This window comes from Oncorhynchus gorbuscha, linkage group LG03 (assembly GCF_021184085.1).
Source record: "Oncorhynchus gorbuscha isolate QuinsamMale2020 ecotype Even-year linkage group LG03, OgorEven_v1.0, whole genome shotgun sequence".
In the NCBI taxonomy this organism is placed as follows: Eukaryota; Metazoa; Chordata; class Actinopteri; order Salmoniformes; family Salmonidae; genus Oncorhynchus; species Oncorhynchus gorbuscha.
The window spans coordinates 104292696-104310430 of NC_060175.1; the positions used below are offsets into that span (position 1 = coordinate 104292696).

A 17735-nucleotide genomic window follows, 5' to 3' on the forward strand; every position below is an offset into this window, starting at 1 on the left:
TTTTTTCAAATCTGACACAGCGGTTGCATTAAGGAGAAGTATAACTTTAATTCCATGTATAACACTTGTATTTTCATCAACATTTATGATGAGTATTTCTGTAATTTGATGTGGCTCTCTACCCTTTCACTGAATGTTTGAACAGATTTCTGGATATAAATATGAACTTTATCAAACAAAACATACATGAATTGTGTAACAAGAAGTCCTATGAGTGAAATCTGATGAAGATCATCAAAGGTTAGTGATTAATCTTATCTCTATTTCTGCTTTTTGTGACTCTTTGGCTTGAAAAATGGCTGTGTTTGCCTGTGACTCGGCGCTGACCTAACATAATCGCTTGGTATGCTTTCGTCGTAAAGCCTTTTTGAAATCGGACACTGTGGTGGGATTAACAACAACTTTATCTTTAAGATGGTGTATAATACTTGTATGTTTGAGGAATTTTAATTATGAGATTTTTGTTGTTTGAATTTGGCACCCTGCAATTTCACTAGCTGTTGTCAAATCAATCCCGATAACGGGATTAGCGCGGGAAGGGATCACTAAGAGGTTAAGAGGTTGTTCATGCTTGCATTAGCTGTCTGGAAGTATATTTTCTGGCGGTGGAAGAAGTTGTAGTGGTATGCTCTGTTACAGACACTCATAGGACTGGTTTCCAGAACACAGATTTAGCCTACAGTACTCCTGGGCTCAACAGAAAATCTCCACTATTAATATGTGTCTGGGAAACTAGCTCATAGTTTCCTCCCTTTACTGAAAAATAATTAAATCTGACCTAAATATCGCTTACCATTAAAATGTTTGACTTCTGACCAAGATAAATGATCTTACTGCAGCCCCGTTCCTCTCACCTGTTTGGAGAAGGTCTCATCCAGGTGTGTGTACTCTATGTCCCCCTGGCACAGTGGAGGAGACCCAGCCTCCATCTCTCCATCCCCAGGCTGCCCCCTTCCAGGGTGGGGGTACCTCTGTCCCCCCTGGCCCTGTGGCTGGCCCTGTCCCTGTGGCTGGGTCTGGGTCTGGGTCTGGCCCTGTCCCTGGGTCTGGGTCTGTCCCTGGGGCTGGCCCTGTCCCTGGGTCTGGCCCTGTCCCTGGGGCTGGCCCTGTCCCTGGGGCTGGGTCTGGGTCTGGCCCTGTCCCTGGGGCTGGCCCTGTCCCTGGGTCTGGCCCTGCCGCTCGTCAAACGAGTACTGCAGTCTCATGTTGGACAGGATGATGCGCCGAGTCATCCTGCTCTCGGAGGCGGAGCTTCTCAGCCGCTCAAAGTTCTTGTTCATGCGGTACTGACGGAACGCCGTCTGGATGGTGCGCGCCGCCCGCCGACTCAGGAAGTAACCGCCATACTTCCTCTCCAGCATCTCCACCTGACAGGAAACAGGAAGTGGAGATGACCAATGAGAAAGTGGGAGAAAGTGGAGAGGACCAATGAGAGAGAGCAGGAGGAAGTGGAGAGGACCAAAGAGGGAGAAGGAGGAACTGGAAAATATCATCCAGTGAGTGGGAGGAAGTAGAAAGGACCAATCGGAGAGAAGGTGGATGTGGAGAGGACAAATGACAGAGTGGGGGGAAGTGGAAAGGATGAATTAGAGAGTAGGGGGAAGTGGAGAGGACCAATGATAGAGTGGGAGGAAGTGGAAGGGACCAATGAGAGAGCTGGAGATTAGGGGAGATTTTTAACCCTATTGAAATTGGTCATCTCTATAGCCTGTGTTTTGAAAAGGTGTTCTTTTGTTTCTGTTGGAAAGGACCTGAACCAGGGTTATGTTTACTAGTTTGTCTTCATTACATCACACAGAATCAAAATGAATAACAATATAGAATACAACATCAGAAATCAGACTGTTTGTATATTACAGTATTTTATTTGACCTTTGTTTAACTAGGCAAGTCAGTTAAGAACATTTTTTTTTCAATGACGGTCTAAGAACAGTGGGGTTAACTGGTCTAGGAACAGTGGGTTAACTGGTCTAAGAACAGTGGGTTAACTGGTCTAGGAACAGTGGGGTTAACTGGTCTAGGAACAGTGGGTTAACTGGTCTAGGAACAGTGGGTTAACTGGTCAATGGGGTTAAGGAACAGTGGGTTAACTGGTCTAAGGAACAGTGGGTTAACTGGTCTAGGAACAGTGGGGGTTAACTGGTCTAGGAACAGTGGGGTTAACTGGTCTAGGAACAGTGGGGTTAACTGGTCTAGGAACAGTGGGGTTAACTGGTCTAAGAACAGTGGGGTAAACTGGCCTAGGAACAGTGGGTTTAACTGGCCTAGGAACAGTGCTGCCCCTACACTCTAACCACTAGGCTACCTGCTGCCCCTACACTCTAACCACTAGGCTACCTGCTGCCCCTACACTCTAACCACTAGGCTACCTGCCTCCTCAACACTCTAACCACTAGGCTACCTGCTGCCCCTACACTCTAACCACTAGGCTAGGCTAACCCTAGGCTGCCCCCTCTAACCACAGGCTACCTGCCTCCTAACTCTAACCACAGGCTAGGCTCTAACCACTAGGCTACCTGCTGCCCCTACACTCTAACCACTAGGCTACCTGCCTCCTCAACACTCTAACCACTAGGCTACCTGCTGCCCCTACACTCTAACCACTAGGCTACCTGCCTCCTCAACACTCTAACCACTAGGCTACCTGCTGCCCCTACACTCTAACCACTAGGCTACCTGTCGCCCCATATTATAGTAAAGTATAGACTATAATCAACTTCATTACAAAAGGAGAAAGCCTTGTATACATTCTTCTCCTGTGGGTCATAGTTGTTAGACAGGGCTTTGCACCTTCATAATAATAGTAATAATAATAATATTAATAACAATAATAATAACAATAACATATCCAATAATATAATAATAATATGCACACCTTCTTGTCCTGTAGGTCTGTGGAGAGCTCATAGCTGTCGGACAGGGCTTTGCAGCGCTTGTTGTCCTCCTCCTCCTGCTTCCGGAGCGCCAGGCTGGCAGGCTGATACCGGGTCCTTTGGACCCAGGCCAGGGAGGCAGGACTGGGGGGGGCCACCGGGGGCCCTGGGGGTGGTGTTGGGATCGGGGGTCCGGTGGGCCGGGGCCACTGCTGTAGCGGTGATCAGAGCTGCTCAGGTAGGGCCCCCGGCTACAGGTGCTGTCAGAGAAACTGCCTGTGTCGCCACGTGGAGTCTCTTCCACACTGGGGGGGGGAGAGAGAGGAGGGGACAGTATATTTAACTACTGTGAACAGTGAAAGAGAGTGTAGGGAGGATATCAGAGGATAACCTCAAATCTCAAATAACCTCAAATATAGTGCTTGACCTGGGGTATCATTAGGTTGCTTGACCTGGGGTATCATTATAGGGCTTGACCTGGGGTATCATTAGGTTGCTTGACCTGGGGTATCATTAGGTTACTTGACCTGGGGTATCATTATAGACCTGGGGTATCATTATAGGGCTTGACCTGGGGTATCATTAGGTTGCTTGACCTGGGGTATCATTAGGTAACTTGACCAGGGGTATCATTATAGACCTGGGGTATCATTATAGACAAGGGGTATCATTATAGACAAGGGGTATCATTATAGACAAGGGGTATCATTATAGACCTGGAGTATCATTATAGACAAGGGGTATCATTATAGACCTGGGGTATCATTATAGTTCATGACCTGGGGTATTGTTATAGACCTGGGGTATCATTATAGTTCATGACCTGGGGTATTGTTATAGACCTGGGGTATCATTATAGTTCATGACCTGGGGTATTGTTATAGACCTGGGGTATCATTATAGTTCATGACCTGGGGTATTGTTATAGACCTGGTGTTACACTCATTGATGGAATGAGGAGACCAAGGTGCAGCGTGGTAGGCGAACATCTTACTTTTATTCAAATTAACACCGAAAAACAACAAAGTACAAAACAAACGTAAAGTTCTGCAGGCTACACAGCAACTATACAAGATCAAGATCCCACAAACTAAGGTGGGAAAAAGGGCTGCCTAAGTATGATCCCCAATCAGAGACGACGATAGACAGCTGCCTCTGATTGGGAACCATACCAGGCCAAACAAAGAAATAGGAAAACTAGATTGCCCACCCTAGTCACACCCTGCCCTAACCAAAATAGAGAATTAAAAGGATCACTAAGGTCAGGGCGTGACACCTAGGGTATCATTATAGGCCTGGGGTATCAATATAGTGCTTAACCTGGGGTATCATTAGAGACCTGGGGTATCAATATAGTGCTTAACCTGGGGTATAATTTTAACTGGGGTATAATAAACCTGAGGAAGAGTAGCTGCTGCCTTGACAGGAACCAATTAAGATCCATAATAAACCCCAGGGAGAGTAGCTGCTGCCTTGGCAGGAACTAATGGGGATCCATAATAGACCCCAGGAAGAGTAGCTGCTGCCTTGGCAGGAGCTCATGGGGATTCATAATAAACCCCAGGAAGAGTAGCTGATGCCTTGGCAGGAACTAATGGGGATCCATAATAAACCCCAGGAAGAGTAGCTGCTGCCTTGGCAGGATCTAATGGGGATCCATAATAAACCCCAGGAAGAGTAGCTGCTGCCTTGGCAGGATCTAATGGGGATCCATAATAAACCCCAGGAAGAGTAGCTGCTGCCTTGGCAGGAACTAATGGGGATCCATAATAAACCCCAGGAAGAGTAGCTGCTGCCTTGGCAGGAACTAATGGGGATCCATAACAAACCCCAGGAAGAGTAGCTGCTGCCTTGGCAGGAACTAATGGGGATCCATAACAAAACCCAGGAAGAGTAGCTGCTGCCTTGACAGGAACTAATGGGGATCCATAATAAACCCCAGGAAGAGTAGCTGCTGCCTTGGCAGGAACTAATGGGGATCCATAATAAACCCCAGGAAGAGTAGCTGCTGCCTTGGCAGGAACTAATGGGGATCCATAATAAACCCCAGGAAGAGTAGCTGCTGCCTTGGCAGGAACTAATGGGGATCCATAATAAACCCCAGGAAGAGTAGCTGCTGCCTTGGCAGGAGCTAATGGGGATCCATAATAAACCCACGGAAGAGTAGCTGCTGCCTTGGCAGGAACTAATGGGGATCCATAATAAACCCCAGGAAGAGTAGCTGCTGCCTCGGCAGGAACTAATGGGGATCCATAATAAACCCCAGGAAGAGTAGCTGCTGCCTTGGCAGGAACTAATGGGGATCCATAATAAACCCCAGGAAGAGTAGCTGCTGCCTTGGCAGGAACTAATGGGGATCCATAATAAACCCCAGGAAGAGTAGCTGCTGCCTTGGCAGGAACTAATGGGGATCCATAATAAACCCCAGGAAGAGTAGCTGCTGCCTTGGCAGGAACTAATGGGGATCCATAATAAACCCCAGGAAGAGTAGCTGCTGCCTTGGCAGGAACTAATGGGGATCCATAACAAAACCCAGGAAGAGTAGCTGCTGCCTTGACAGGAACTAATGGGGATCCATAATAAACCCCAGGAAGAGTAGCTGCTGCCTTGGCAGGAGCTAATGGGGATCCATAATAAACCCACGGAAGAGTAGCTGCTGCCTTGGCAGGAACTAATGGGGATCCATAATAAACCCCAGGAAGAGTAGCTGCTGCCTCGGCAGGAACTAATGGGGATCCATAATAAACCCCAGGAAGAGTAGCTGCTGCCTTGGCAGGAACTAATGGGGATCCATAATAAACCCCAGGAAGAGTAGCTGCTGCCTTGGCAGGAACTAATGGGGATCCATAATAAACCCCAGGAAGAGTAGCTGCTGCCTTGGCAGGAACTAATGGGGATCCATAATAAACCCCAGGAAGAGTAGCTGCTGCCTCGGCAGGAACTAATGGGGATCCATAATAAACCCCAGGAAGAGTAGCTGCTGCCTCGGCAGGAACTAATGGGGATCCATAACAAACCCCAGGAAGAGTAGCTGCTGCCTCGGCAGGAACTAATGGGGATCCATAATAAACCCCAGGAAGAGTAGCTGCTGCCTTGGCAGGAACTAATGGGGATCCATAACAAAACCCAGGAAGAGTAGCTGCTGCCTTGGCAGGAACTAATGGGGATCCATAATAAACCCCAGGAAGAGTAGCTGCTGCCTTGGCAGGAACTAATGGGGATCCATAATAAACCCCAGGAAGAGTAGCTGCTGCCTTGGCAGGAACTAATGGGGATCCATAATAAACCCCAGGAAGAGTAGCTGCTGCCTTGACAGGAACTAATGGGGATCCATAATAAACCCCAGGAAGAGTAGCTGCTGCCTTGGCAGGAACTAATGGGGATCCATAATAAACCCCAGGAAGAGTAGCTGCTGCCTTGACAGGAACTAATGGGGATCCATGATAAACCCCAGGAAGAGTAGCTGCTGCCTTGGCAGGAACTAATGGGGATCCATAATAAACCCCAGGAAGAGTAGCTGCTGCCTTGGCAGGAACTAATGGGGATCCATAACAAACCCCAGGAAGAGTAGCTGCTGCCTTGACAGGAACTAATGAGGATCCATAACAAACCCCAGGAAGAGTAGCTGCTGCCTTGACAGGAACTAATGGGGATCCATAACAAACCCCAGGAAGAGTAGCTGCTGCCTTGGCAAGAACTAATGGGGATCCATAATAAACCCCAGGAAGAGTAGCTGCTGCCTTGGCAGGAACTAATGGGGATCCATAGTAAACCCCAGGAAGAGTAGCTGCTGCCTTGGCAGGAACTAATGGGGATCCATAATAAACCCCAGGAAGAGTAGCTGCTGCCTTGGCAGGAACTCATGGGGATCCATAATAAACCCCAGGAAGAGTAGCTGCTGCCTTGGCAGGAACTAATGGGGATCCATAATAAACCCCAGGAAGAGTAGCTGCTGCCTTGGCAGGAACTAATGGGGATCCATAATAAACCCCAGGAAGAGTAGCTGCTGCCTTGGCAGGAACTAATGGGGATCCATAATAAACCCCAGGAAGAGTAGCTGCTGCCTTGGCAGGAACTAATGGGGATCCATAATAAACCCCAGGAAGAGTAGCTGCTGCCTTGGCAGGAACTAATGGGGATCCATAATAAACCCCAGGAAGAGTAGCTGCTGCCTTGACAGGAACTAATGGGGATCCATAATAAACCCCAGGAAGAGTAGCTGCCTTGGCAGGAACTAATGGGGATCCATAATAAACCCCAGGAAGAGTAGCTGCCTTGGCAGGAACTAATGGGGATCCACAATAAACCCCAGGAAGAGTAGCTGCCTTGGCAGGAACTAATGGGGATCCATAATAGACCCCAGGAAGAGTAGCTGCTGCCTTGGCAGGAACTAATGGGGATCCATAATAAACCCCAGGAAGAGTAGCTGCTGCCTTGGCAGGAACTAATGGGGATCCATAATAAACCCCAGGAAGAGTAGCTGCTGCCTTGGCAGGAACTAATGGGGATCCATAATAAACCCCAGGAAGAGTAGCTGCTGCCTTGGCAGGAACTAATGGGGATCCTTAATAAACCCCAGGAAGAGTAGCTCCTGCCAAGGCAGGAACTAATGGGGATCCTTAATAAACCCCAGGAAGAGTAGCTGCCTTGGCAGGAACTAATGGGGATCCATAATAAACCCCAGGAAGAGTAGCTGCCTTGGCAGGAACTAATGGGGATCCATAATAAACCCCAGGAAGAGTAGCTGCCTTGGCAGGAACTAATGGGGATCCATAATAGACCCCAGGAAGAGTAGCTGCTGCCTTGGCAGGAACTAATGGGGATCCATAATAAACCCCAGGAAGAGTAGCTGCTGCCTTGGCAGGAACTAATGGGGATCCATAATAAACCCCAGGAAGAGTAGCTGCTGCCTTGGCAGGAACTAATGGGGATCCATAATAAACCCCAGGAAGAGTAGCTGCTGCCTTGGCAGGAACTAATGGGGATCCATAATAAACCCCAGGAAGAGTAGCTGCCTTGGCAGGAACTAATGGGGATCCATAATAGACCCCAGGAAGAGTAGCTGCTGCCTTGGCAGGAACTAATGGGGATCCATAATAAACCCCAGGAAGAGTAGCTGCTGCCTTGGCAGGAACTAATGGGGATCCATAATAAACCCCAGGAAGAGTAGCTGCTGCCTTGACAGGAACTAATGGGGATCCATGATAAACCCCAGGAAGAGTAGCTGCTGCCTTGGCAGGAACTAATGGGGATCCATAATAAACCCCAGGAAGAGTAGCTGCTGCCTTGGCAGGAACTAATGGGGATCCATAACAAACCCCAGGAAGAGTAGCTGCTGCCTTGACAGGAACTAATGAGGATCCATAACAAACCCCAGGAAGAGTAGCTGCTGCCTTGACAGGAACTAATGGGGATCCATAACAAACCCCAGGAAGAGTAGCTGCTGCCTTGGCAAGAACTAATGGGGATCCATAATAAACCCCAGGAAGAGTAGCTGCTGCCTTGGCAGGAACTAATGGGGATCCATAGTAAACCCCAGGAAGAGTAGCTGCTGCCTTGGCAGGAACTAATGGGGATCCATAATAAACCCCAGGAAGAGTAGCTGCTGCCTTGGCAGGAACTCATGGGGATCCATAATAAACCCCAGGAAGAGTAGCTGCTGCCTTGGCAGGAACTAATGGGGATCCATAATAAACCCCAGGAAGAGTAGCTGCTGCCTTGGCAGGAACTAATGGGGATCCATAATAAACCCCAGGAAGAGTAGCTGCTGCCTTGGCAGGAACTAATGGGGATCCATAATAAACCCCAGGAAGAGTAGCTGCTGCCTTGGCAGGAACTAATGGGGATCCATAATAAACCCCAGGAAGAGTAGCTGCTGCCTTGGCAGGAACTAATGGGGATCCATAATAAACCCCAGGAAGAGTAGCTGCTGCCTTGACAGGAACTAATGGGGATCCATAATAAACCCCAGGAAGAGTAGCTGCCTTGGCAGGAACTAATGGGGATCCATAATAAACCCCAGGAAGAGTAGCTGCCTTGGCAGGAACTAATGGGGATCCACAATAAACCCCAGGAAGAGTAGCTGCCTTGGCAGGAACTAATGGGGATCCATAATAGACCCCAGGAAGAGTAGCTGCTGCCTTGGCAGGAACTAATGGGGATCCATAATAAACCCCAGGAAGAGTAGCTGCTGCCTTGGCAGGAACTAATGGGGATCCATAATAAACCCCAGGAAGAGTAGCTGCTGCCTTGGCAGGAACTAATGGGGATCCATAATAAACCCCAGGAAGAGTAGCTGCTGCCTTGGCAGGAACTAATGGGGATCCTTAATAAACCCCAGGAAGAGTAGCTCCTGCCAAGGCAGGAACTAATGGGGATCCTTAATAAACCCCAGGAAGAGTAGCTGCCTTGGCAGGAACTAATGGGGATCCATAATAAACCCCAGGAAGAGTAGCTGCCTTGGCAGGAACTAATGGGGATCCATAATAAACCCCAGGAAGAGTAGCTGCCTTGGCAGGAACTACTGGGGGTCCATAATAAACCCCAGGAAGAGTAGCTGCTGCCTTGGCAGGAACTAATGGGGATCCATAATAAACCCCAGGAAGAGTAGCTGCTGCCTTGGCAGGAACTAATGGGGATCCATAATAAACCCCAGGAAGAGTAGCTGCTGCCTTGGCAGGAACTAATGGGGATCCATAATAAACCCCAGGAAGAGTAGCTGCTGCCTTGGCAGGAACTAATGGGGATCCATAATAAACCCCAGGAAGAGTAGCTGCCTTGGCAGGAACTAATGGGGATCCATAATAAACCCCAGGAAGAGTAGCTGCTGCCTTGGCAGGAACTAATGGGGATCCATAATAAACCCCAGGAAGAGTAGCTGCTGCCTTGGCAGGAACTAATGGGGATCCATAATAAACCCCAGGAAGAGTAGCTGCTGCCTTGGCAGGAACTAATGGGTATCCATAATAAACCCCAGGAAGAGTAGCTGCTGCCTTGGCAGGAACTAATGGGGATCCATAATAAACCCCAGGAAGAGTAGCTGCTGCCTTGGCAGGAACTAATGGGGATCCATAATAAACCCCAGGAAGAGTAGCTGCTGCCTTGGCAGGAACTAATGGGGATCCATAATAAACCCCAGGAAGAGTAGCTGCTGCCTTGGCAGGAACTAATGAGGATCCATAACAAACCCCAGGAAGAGTAGCTGCTGCCTTGGCAGGAACTAATGGGGACCCATAATAAACCCCAGGAAGAGTAGCTGCTGCCTTGGCAGGAACTAATGGGGATCCATAATAAACCCCAGGAAGAGTAGCTGCTGCCTTGGCAGGAACTAATGGGGATCCATAATAAACCCCAGGAAGAGTAGCTGCTGCCTTGGCAGGAACTAATGGGGATCCATAATAAACCCCAGGAAGAGTAGCTGCTGCCTTGGCAGGAACTAATGGGGATCCATAATAAACCCCAGGAAGAGTAGCTGCTGAACGAATAATAATACATATTCATCCAAATAGAGTCACATGTTGTTGGTGAGAGAGAGAGAGAGAGGGACAGAGAGAGAGAGAGAGAGAGAGAGAGAGAGAGAGAGAGAGAGAGAGAGACAGAGAGAGAGACAGAGAGAGAGAGAGAGAGAGAGGAGAGAGAGAGAGAGAGAGACAGAGAGACAGAGAGAGAGACAGAGAGAGAGAGAGAGAGAGAGAGAGAGAGAGGAGAGAGAGAGAGAGAGAGAGAGAGAGAGAGAGACAGAGAGAGAGAGAGAGAGAGAGAGAGAGAGAGAGAGAGAGAGAGAGAGAGAGAGAGAGAGAGAGAGAGAGAGAGAGAGAGAGAGAGAGAGAGGGAGAGAGAGAGAGAGAGAGAGACAGAGAGGGAGAGAGAGAGGAGAGAGAGAGACAGAGAGAGAGAGAGAGAGAGAGAGAGAGAGAGAGAGAGAGAGAGAGAGAGAGAGAGAGAGAGAGAGAGAGAGAGAGAGAGAGAGAGAGAGAGAGAGAGAGAGAGAGAGAGAGAGAGAGAGAGAGAGAGACAGAGAGAGAGAGAGAGAGAGAGAGAGAGAGAGAGTGGGTCTATAATTCAGGATATATAATGTAAATGTAAATGTAAGTAGATGTTTTTTGTAAGAGAAAGTCATTAGAATAACAGCTGTCTCTTTCCATTCATCACAGTTTTGGAGTTTGGATGCTGGAAATATTTTGTGAGTGGACGAACATGAGCTGGTAGCCTGGCCATAAAGAGGCTTTCATTCTCTATTTTGATTAGGCCAGGGTGTGACTAGTGTGGGCATTCTATGTTAATTTTCTATGTTTTGTATTTCTTTGTTGTTTTGGCCGGGTGTGGTTCTAAATCAGAGGCAGCTGTCTATCGTTGTCTCTGATTGAGAATCATACTAAGGTACAGTGGGGCAAAAAAGTATTTAGTCAGCCACCAATTGTGCAAGTTCTCCCACTTAAAAAGATGAGAGAGGCCTGTAATTTTCATCATAGGTACACTTCAACTATGAGTATTTGGTCAATAACAAAAGTTTATCTCAATACATTGTTATATACCCTTTGTTGGCAATGACAGAGGTCAAACGTTTTCTGTCTTCACAAGTATTCCCTGTTGTCAACTCCTTTATTCTCTCTCTGACAGTACAGTACTCCCTGTTGTCAACTCCTTTATTCTCTCTCTGACAGTACAGTACTCCCTGTTGTCAACTCCTTTATTCTACTTCCTCTAATGGTACGGTATTCCCTGTTGTCAACTCCTTTATTCTCTCTCTGACTACAGTATTCCCTGTTGTCAACTCCTTTATTCTACTTCCTCTAATGGTACAGTATTCCCTGTTGTCAACTCCTTTATTCTACCTCCTCTAATGGTACAGTATTCCCTGTTGTCAACTCCTTTATTCTACTTCCTCTAATGGTACGGTATTCCCTGTTGTCAACTCCTTTATTCTCTCTCTGACTACAGTATTCCCTGTTGTCAACTCCTTTATTCTACCTCCTCTAATGGTACAGTATTCTCTGTTGTCAACTCCATTATTCTCTCTCTGACAGTACAGTATTCCCTGTTGTCAACTCCTTTATTCTCTCTCTGACAGTACAGTATTCCCTGTTGTCAACTCCTTTATTCTCTCTCTGACAGTACAGTACTCCCTGTTGTTAACTCCTTTATTCTCTCTCCTTCTTTCTGAAGCCCTGCACCTAACAGCTTTACCGAGGAGAGGTCATGAAGAGCTTCAACAGGGAAGGGAGAGAGAGCATACCATCGTTCACAGCAGGCGACGAGGGGAGAGGAGAGGAGGGGAGAGGAGAGGAGGGATGGGGAGAGGCCATGAAGAGCATACCCTGGTACACAGCAGGCGAGGAGGGGAGAGGAGAGGAGGGATGGGGAGAGGCCATGAAGGTCATACCCTGGTACACAGCAGGCGAGGAGGGGAGAGGAGAGGAGGGATGGGGAGAGGCCATGAAGGTCATACCCTGGTACACAGCAGGCGAGGAGGGGAGAGGAGAGGGGGGATGAGGAGAGGCCATGAAGAGCTTACCATCATTCACAGCAGGCAAGAAGGGGAGAGGAGAGGCGGGATGGGGAGAGGCCATGAAGAGCATACCCTGGTACACAGCAGGAGAGGAGGGCAGAGGAGAGGAGAGATGGGGAGAGGCCATGAAGAGCATACCCTGGTACACAGCAGGAGAGGAGGGGAGAGGAGTGAGGGGGAGAGGAGAGGCATTGAAGGGCTTAAGCTGGTTCACAGCAGAAGAGGAGACAATAGAAACAGCTGGCACAGCAGGAGAGGTTGTGAGGAGAGGAGGGATCAGCATCAGTCAGCAGGAGAGGAGGGGAGAATAGGGGGGATTGTGCTGTTTTAGCCTAATGTAGTGAAGAGCATCTCCAAATGTCTGCTAATGTTTTCACATTACAGAGGAGGAGAGGAGAGGAGAGGAGAGGAGAAGAGAGGAGAGGAGAGGAGAGGAGAGGAGAGGAGAGGAGAGGAGAGGAGAGGAGAGGAGAGGAGAGGAGAGGAGAGGAGAGGAGGACTGTGCTCTGTTAGCCTAATGCACTGTTTTCACATTACAAAAGAAAGGCCAGGAAGGTCAAAGGCAAAACATGAATCACTCAAGAACAACAGTAGTCCACCATGCTGTCTCTGACCTATCAGCATGCATCATGGACACCACCCTGACCAATCAGCACACACCATGGACAAATAGTAATGTCTAGGGGGAATAATCAGGCGTCTTGAAAAAAAGCTTAATCAGTGCTAGTAAGAGTAAAGCAGGGATAGAAAACAGCCTTCAGTCAGATGAGCTGTCTGTCTGTCTGTCAGTCTGCCTGTCTGTCTAGTTTGCCTGTACACAGCCTTCAGTCAGAGGATATGTCTGTCTGTCTGTCTGTCTGTCTGTCTGTCTGTCTGTCTGTCTGTCTGTCTGTCTGTCTGTCTGTCTGTCTGTCTGTCTGTCTGTCTGTCTGTCTGTCTGTCTGTCTGTCTGTCTGTCTGTCTGTCTGTCTGTCTGTCTGTCTGTCTGTCTGTCTGTCTGTCTGTCTGTCTGTCTGCCTGTTTGTCTGCCTGTCTGTCTGTCTGTCTGTCTGTCTATATGTCTGTCTATATGTCTGTCTGTCTGTTTGTCTGTCTGCCTGTCTAGTTGACATGTGCACAGCCTTCAGTCAGAGGAGCTGTCTGTCTATATATCTGTGTGTCTACAAGGACACAAGGTCAGTGTGTGATCTGCTGTAGTTACTTAATAATTCAGAGTGATTAATTGAGTAGACGTGTGGTCTGGTTGGTTAATTAAAAGTGCAGCTCATCAGGCTTACTGGGCAGCAGGCTTCCTCTGTCTCTCTGTCAACAACGTCTGGAAACAGCTGCATGGTTCAACCCATCGCAGGCTGGTAAACGCAGAAGGTCGTGGCTGTTAGCTACATACACCATTACAAGGACAGTATATAACTTAGTCTACAATTTAATATAACCTCCTCTGCTACCATGTCAACACCGTCTGGACAACAGCTGCATGGTTCAACCCATTGTTTCCTAACCCAGTCCTCATATCCACACAGACTTATTGGACAGCAGAGGCCTCCTCCTCTGGCAACACCAGTTGGTTTGGTTTGGAAACAGCTGGTTTGATCCAGACTGATAGTGATCCATACAATTTAATCAGAGCTCCTAGTGGTATCTGTATATGATTGGACAGGAGGTCTTCTCTGTCGACCAGGTGGAAACCAAAATGAGTTTAGTTCTGAACAGAACCTTCATTGTTTCCATTCCGTTCCACTTTTCTGACTAAATAAAGTTCTGAACCGATTTGAACCCCCCAAAAAAGTAACAGTCTATTTATGTTCCTTTTTTAAAACTCTGAAATGTTTTAGCTTGAAGCACTGGGCAACTTGTTATTACATGCATTATCTGAATTAGGAATGATCTGAATTAGGCCCACAGAATTATACCTACAGTGCCTTTAAACAAGGTATTCAGATCCCTTGACTTTTTCCACATTCACGTTTACGCTACAGACTTATTCTAAAATTGATGTAAAAAAATAATAATAATAATCCTCAGCAATCTAAACACAATTTCCCAATGACATCACAATACCTCATTATGACATCACAATACCCCATTATGACAAAGCAAAAACGTTTTTTTTTTTTATGTTTGCAAATGTATTAAAATAAAAAATGTTTTTACCATAGTATTACATACTGTATAGATGAAATAATCCACTATAGGCCCATTATTTTATTGTTTATAATTTCACATGCTAGTGCTAATCATGGCTTATCTCAGAGTCATATACAGTGTACAGCAGAGGAATCATCAGATATGTGCCCCCTCCTGTTTGAAAAATGTAAATACACTACCATTCAAAACTTTGGGGTCACTTAGAAGTGTCTTTGAAAAATGTTTTTTTGAAAGAAAAGCAAAAAAATGTTTGTCCATTAAAATAACATCAAATTGATCAGAAATACAGTGTAGACATTGTTAATGTTGTAAATGACTATTGTAGCTGGAAATGGCAGATGTTTTATGGAATATCTACATAGGTGTACAAGAGGCCCATTTTCAGCAACCATCACTCCTGTGTTCCAATGGCACGTTGTGTTAGCTAATCTATTAGAAAACCCTTTTGCAATTATGTTAGCACAGCTGAAAACTGTTGTTCTGATTAAAGAAGCAATACAACTGGCCTTCTTTAGACTAGTTGAGTATCTGGAGCATCAGCATTTGTGGGTTCGATTACTGGCGCAAATATGCCAGAAACAAAGACCTTTCTTCTTAAACTCATCCGTCTATTCTTGTTCTGCGAAATGAAGGCTATTCCATGCGAGAACTTGCATGGTCTTGTACAACGATGTATGCTACTCCCTTCACAGAACATCACAAACTGGCTCTAACCAGAATAGAAAAAGGAGTGGGAGGCCCCGGTGCACAAGTGAGCAAGAGGACAAGTACATTAGAGTGTCTAGTTTGAGAAACAGGCGCCTTACAAGTCCTCAACTGGCAGCTTCATTAAATAGTACCCTGCAAAACACCAGTCTCAACGTCAACAAAGAAGCGACTCCGGGATGCTGGCCTTCTAGACAGAGATGCAAAGAAAAGCCATATCTCAGATTGGCCAATAAAAAGAAAAGATTAAGATGGGCAAAACAACAGACACTGGACAGAGGAAGATTGGAAAAAAGTGTTATAGACCGACGAATCTAAGTTTGAGGCGTTCGGATAACAAAGAGGAACATTCGTGAGATGCAGAAAAATGAAAACATGCTGGAGGAGTGCTTGACGCCATCTGTCAAGCATGGTGGAGGCAATGTGATGGTCTGGGGGTGCTTCGGTGGTGGGAATGTTGGAGATTTGTAAAAAAGGGATCTTGAAGAAGGAAGGTTATCACTCCATTTTGCAACACCATTCCCTACCCTGTGGACGGCGCTTAATTTCAGCCAACAAGACAATGACCCAAAGCACAGCTCCAAAATATGCAAGAACTATTTAGGGAAGAAGCAGTCAGCTGGTATTCTGTCTATAATGGAGTGGCCAGCAGAGTCACTGGATCTCAACCCTATTGAGCTGTTGTGGGAGCAGCTTGACCGTATGGTACGTAAGAAGTGCTCATCAAGCCAATCCAACTTTTGGGAGGTGCTTCAGGAAACATGGGGTGAAATCTCTTCCTCAACAAATTGACAACTAGAATGCCAACGGTCTGCAAGTCTGTATTTGCTGCAAATGGAGGATTCTTTGATGAAAGAAAAGTTTGAAGGACACAACTATTATTTCAATTAAAAATTGACTATATTTCCTATTCATTCTGCAAATCATTTCTCATTTCAAGGAAAACAAAGGAGTGACTTCAAACAGTAGCAGATGTCACAATGTGCTTATGCAGAAACCCAGCCTATTTTTTATTTTATCAGGCAAGTCAGTTAAGAACAAATTCTTATTTTCAATGACGGCCTAGGAACAGTGGGTTAACTGCCTGTTCAGAGGCAGAATGACAGATTTGTACCTTGTCGGCTCTGGGATTTGAACTTCCAACCTTGCGGTTACTAGTCCAACGCTCTAACCACTAGGCTACCCTGCCGCCTCTACACTCTAACCGCTAGGCTACCCTGCCTCCTCTACACTCTAACCGCTAGGTTACCCTGCCGCCTCTACACTCTAACCGCTAGGCTACCCTGCCGCCTCTACACTCTAACCGCTAGGCTACCCTGCCGCCTCTACACTCTAACCGCTAGGCTACCCTGCCGCCTCTACACTCTAACCACTAGACTACCTGCCTCCTCTACACTCTAACCACTAGGCTACCTGCCTCCTCTACACTCTAACCACTAGGCTACCCTGCCTCCTCTACACTCTAACCACTAGGCTACCCTGCCACCTCTACACTCTAACCACTAGACTACCCTGCCACCTCTACACTCTAACCACTAGGCTACCTGCCTCCTCTACACTCTAACCACTAGGCTACCCTGCCTCCTCTACACTCTAACCACTAGGCTACCCTGCCACCTCTACACTCTAACCACTAGACTACCTGCCTCCTCTACACTCTAACCACTAGGCTACCTGCCTCCTCTACACTCTAACCACTAGGCTACCCTGCCTCCTCTACACTCTAACCACTAGGCTACCCTGCCACCTCTACACTCTAACCACTAGACTACCCTGCCACCTCTACACTCTAACCACTAGACTACCCTGCCTCCTCTACACTCTAACCACTAGGCTACCCTGCCTCCTCTACACTCTAACCACTAGGCTACCCTGCCTCCTCTACACTCTAACCACTAGGCTACCCTGCCGCCCCTACGCTCTAACCACTAGACTACCCTGCCGCCTCTACACTCTAACCACTAGGCTACCCTGCCGCCTCTACACTCTAACCACTAGACTACCCTGCCTCCTCTACACTCTAACCACTAGGCCACCCTGCCGCCTCTACACTCTAACCACTAGACTACCCTGCCACCTCTACACTCTAACCTCTAGACTACCCTGCCACCTCTACACTCTAACCACTAGACTACCCTGCCACCTCTACACTCTAACCACTAGGCTACCCTGCCACCTCTACACTCTAACCACTAGGCTACCTGCTGCCCCTACACTCTAACCACTAGACTAGCCTGCCTCCCCTACACTCTAACCACTAGGCTACCCTGCCTCCTCTACACTCTAACCACTAGACTACCCTGCCTCCTCTACACTCTAACCACTAGGCTACCCTGCCTCCTCTACACTCTAACCACTAGACTACCCTGCCACCTCTACACTCTAACCACTAGACTACCTGCCTCCTCTACGCTCTAACCACTAGGCTACCCTGCCTCCTCTACACTCTAACCACTAGACTACCCTGCCACCTCTACACTCTAACCTCTAGACTACCCTGCCAC

At 47.5% G+C, this 17735-nt stretch overlaps 1 protein-coding gene across 1 annotated transcript in view; it reads right to left on the reverse strand.

Annotated features, from left to right (window-relative positions):
• LOC124018096 (IQ motif and SEC7 domain-containing protein 1-like) overlaps positions 1–17735 on the reverse strand; it is an 88674-nt gene that overhangs the window by 44647 nt on the left and 26292 nt on the right. Inside the window, exons 2-5 of the mRNA XM_046333366.1 lie at positions 12190–12520; positions 12060–12079; positions 2876–3082; positions 855–1367 (exon numbers count right to left, since the gene is read on the reverse strand). Of these exons, the coding sequence (XP_046189322.1) occupies positions 855–1367; positions 2876–3082; positions 12060–12079; positions 12190–12520 (1071 nt within the window). The remainder of the gene's footprint in view (positions 1–854; positions 1368–2875; positions 3083–12059; positions 12080–12189; positions 12521–17735) is intronic.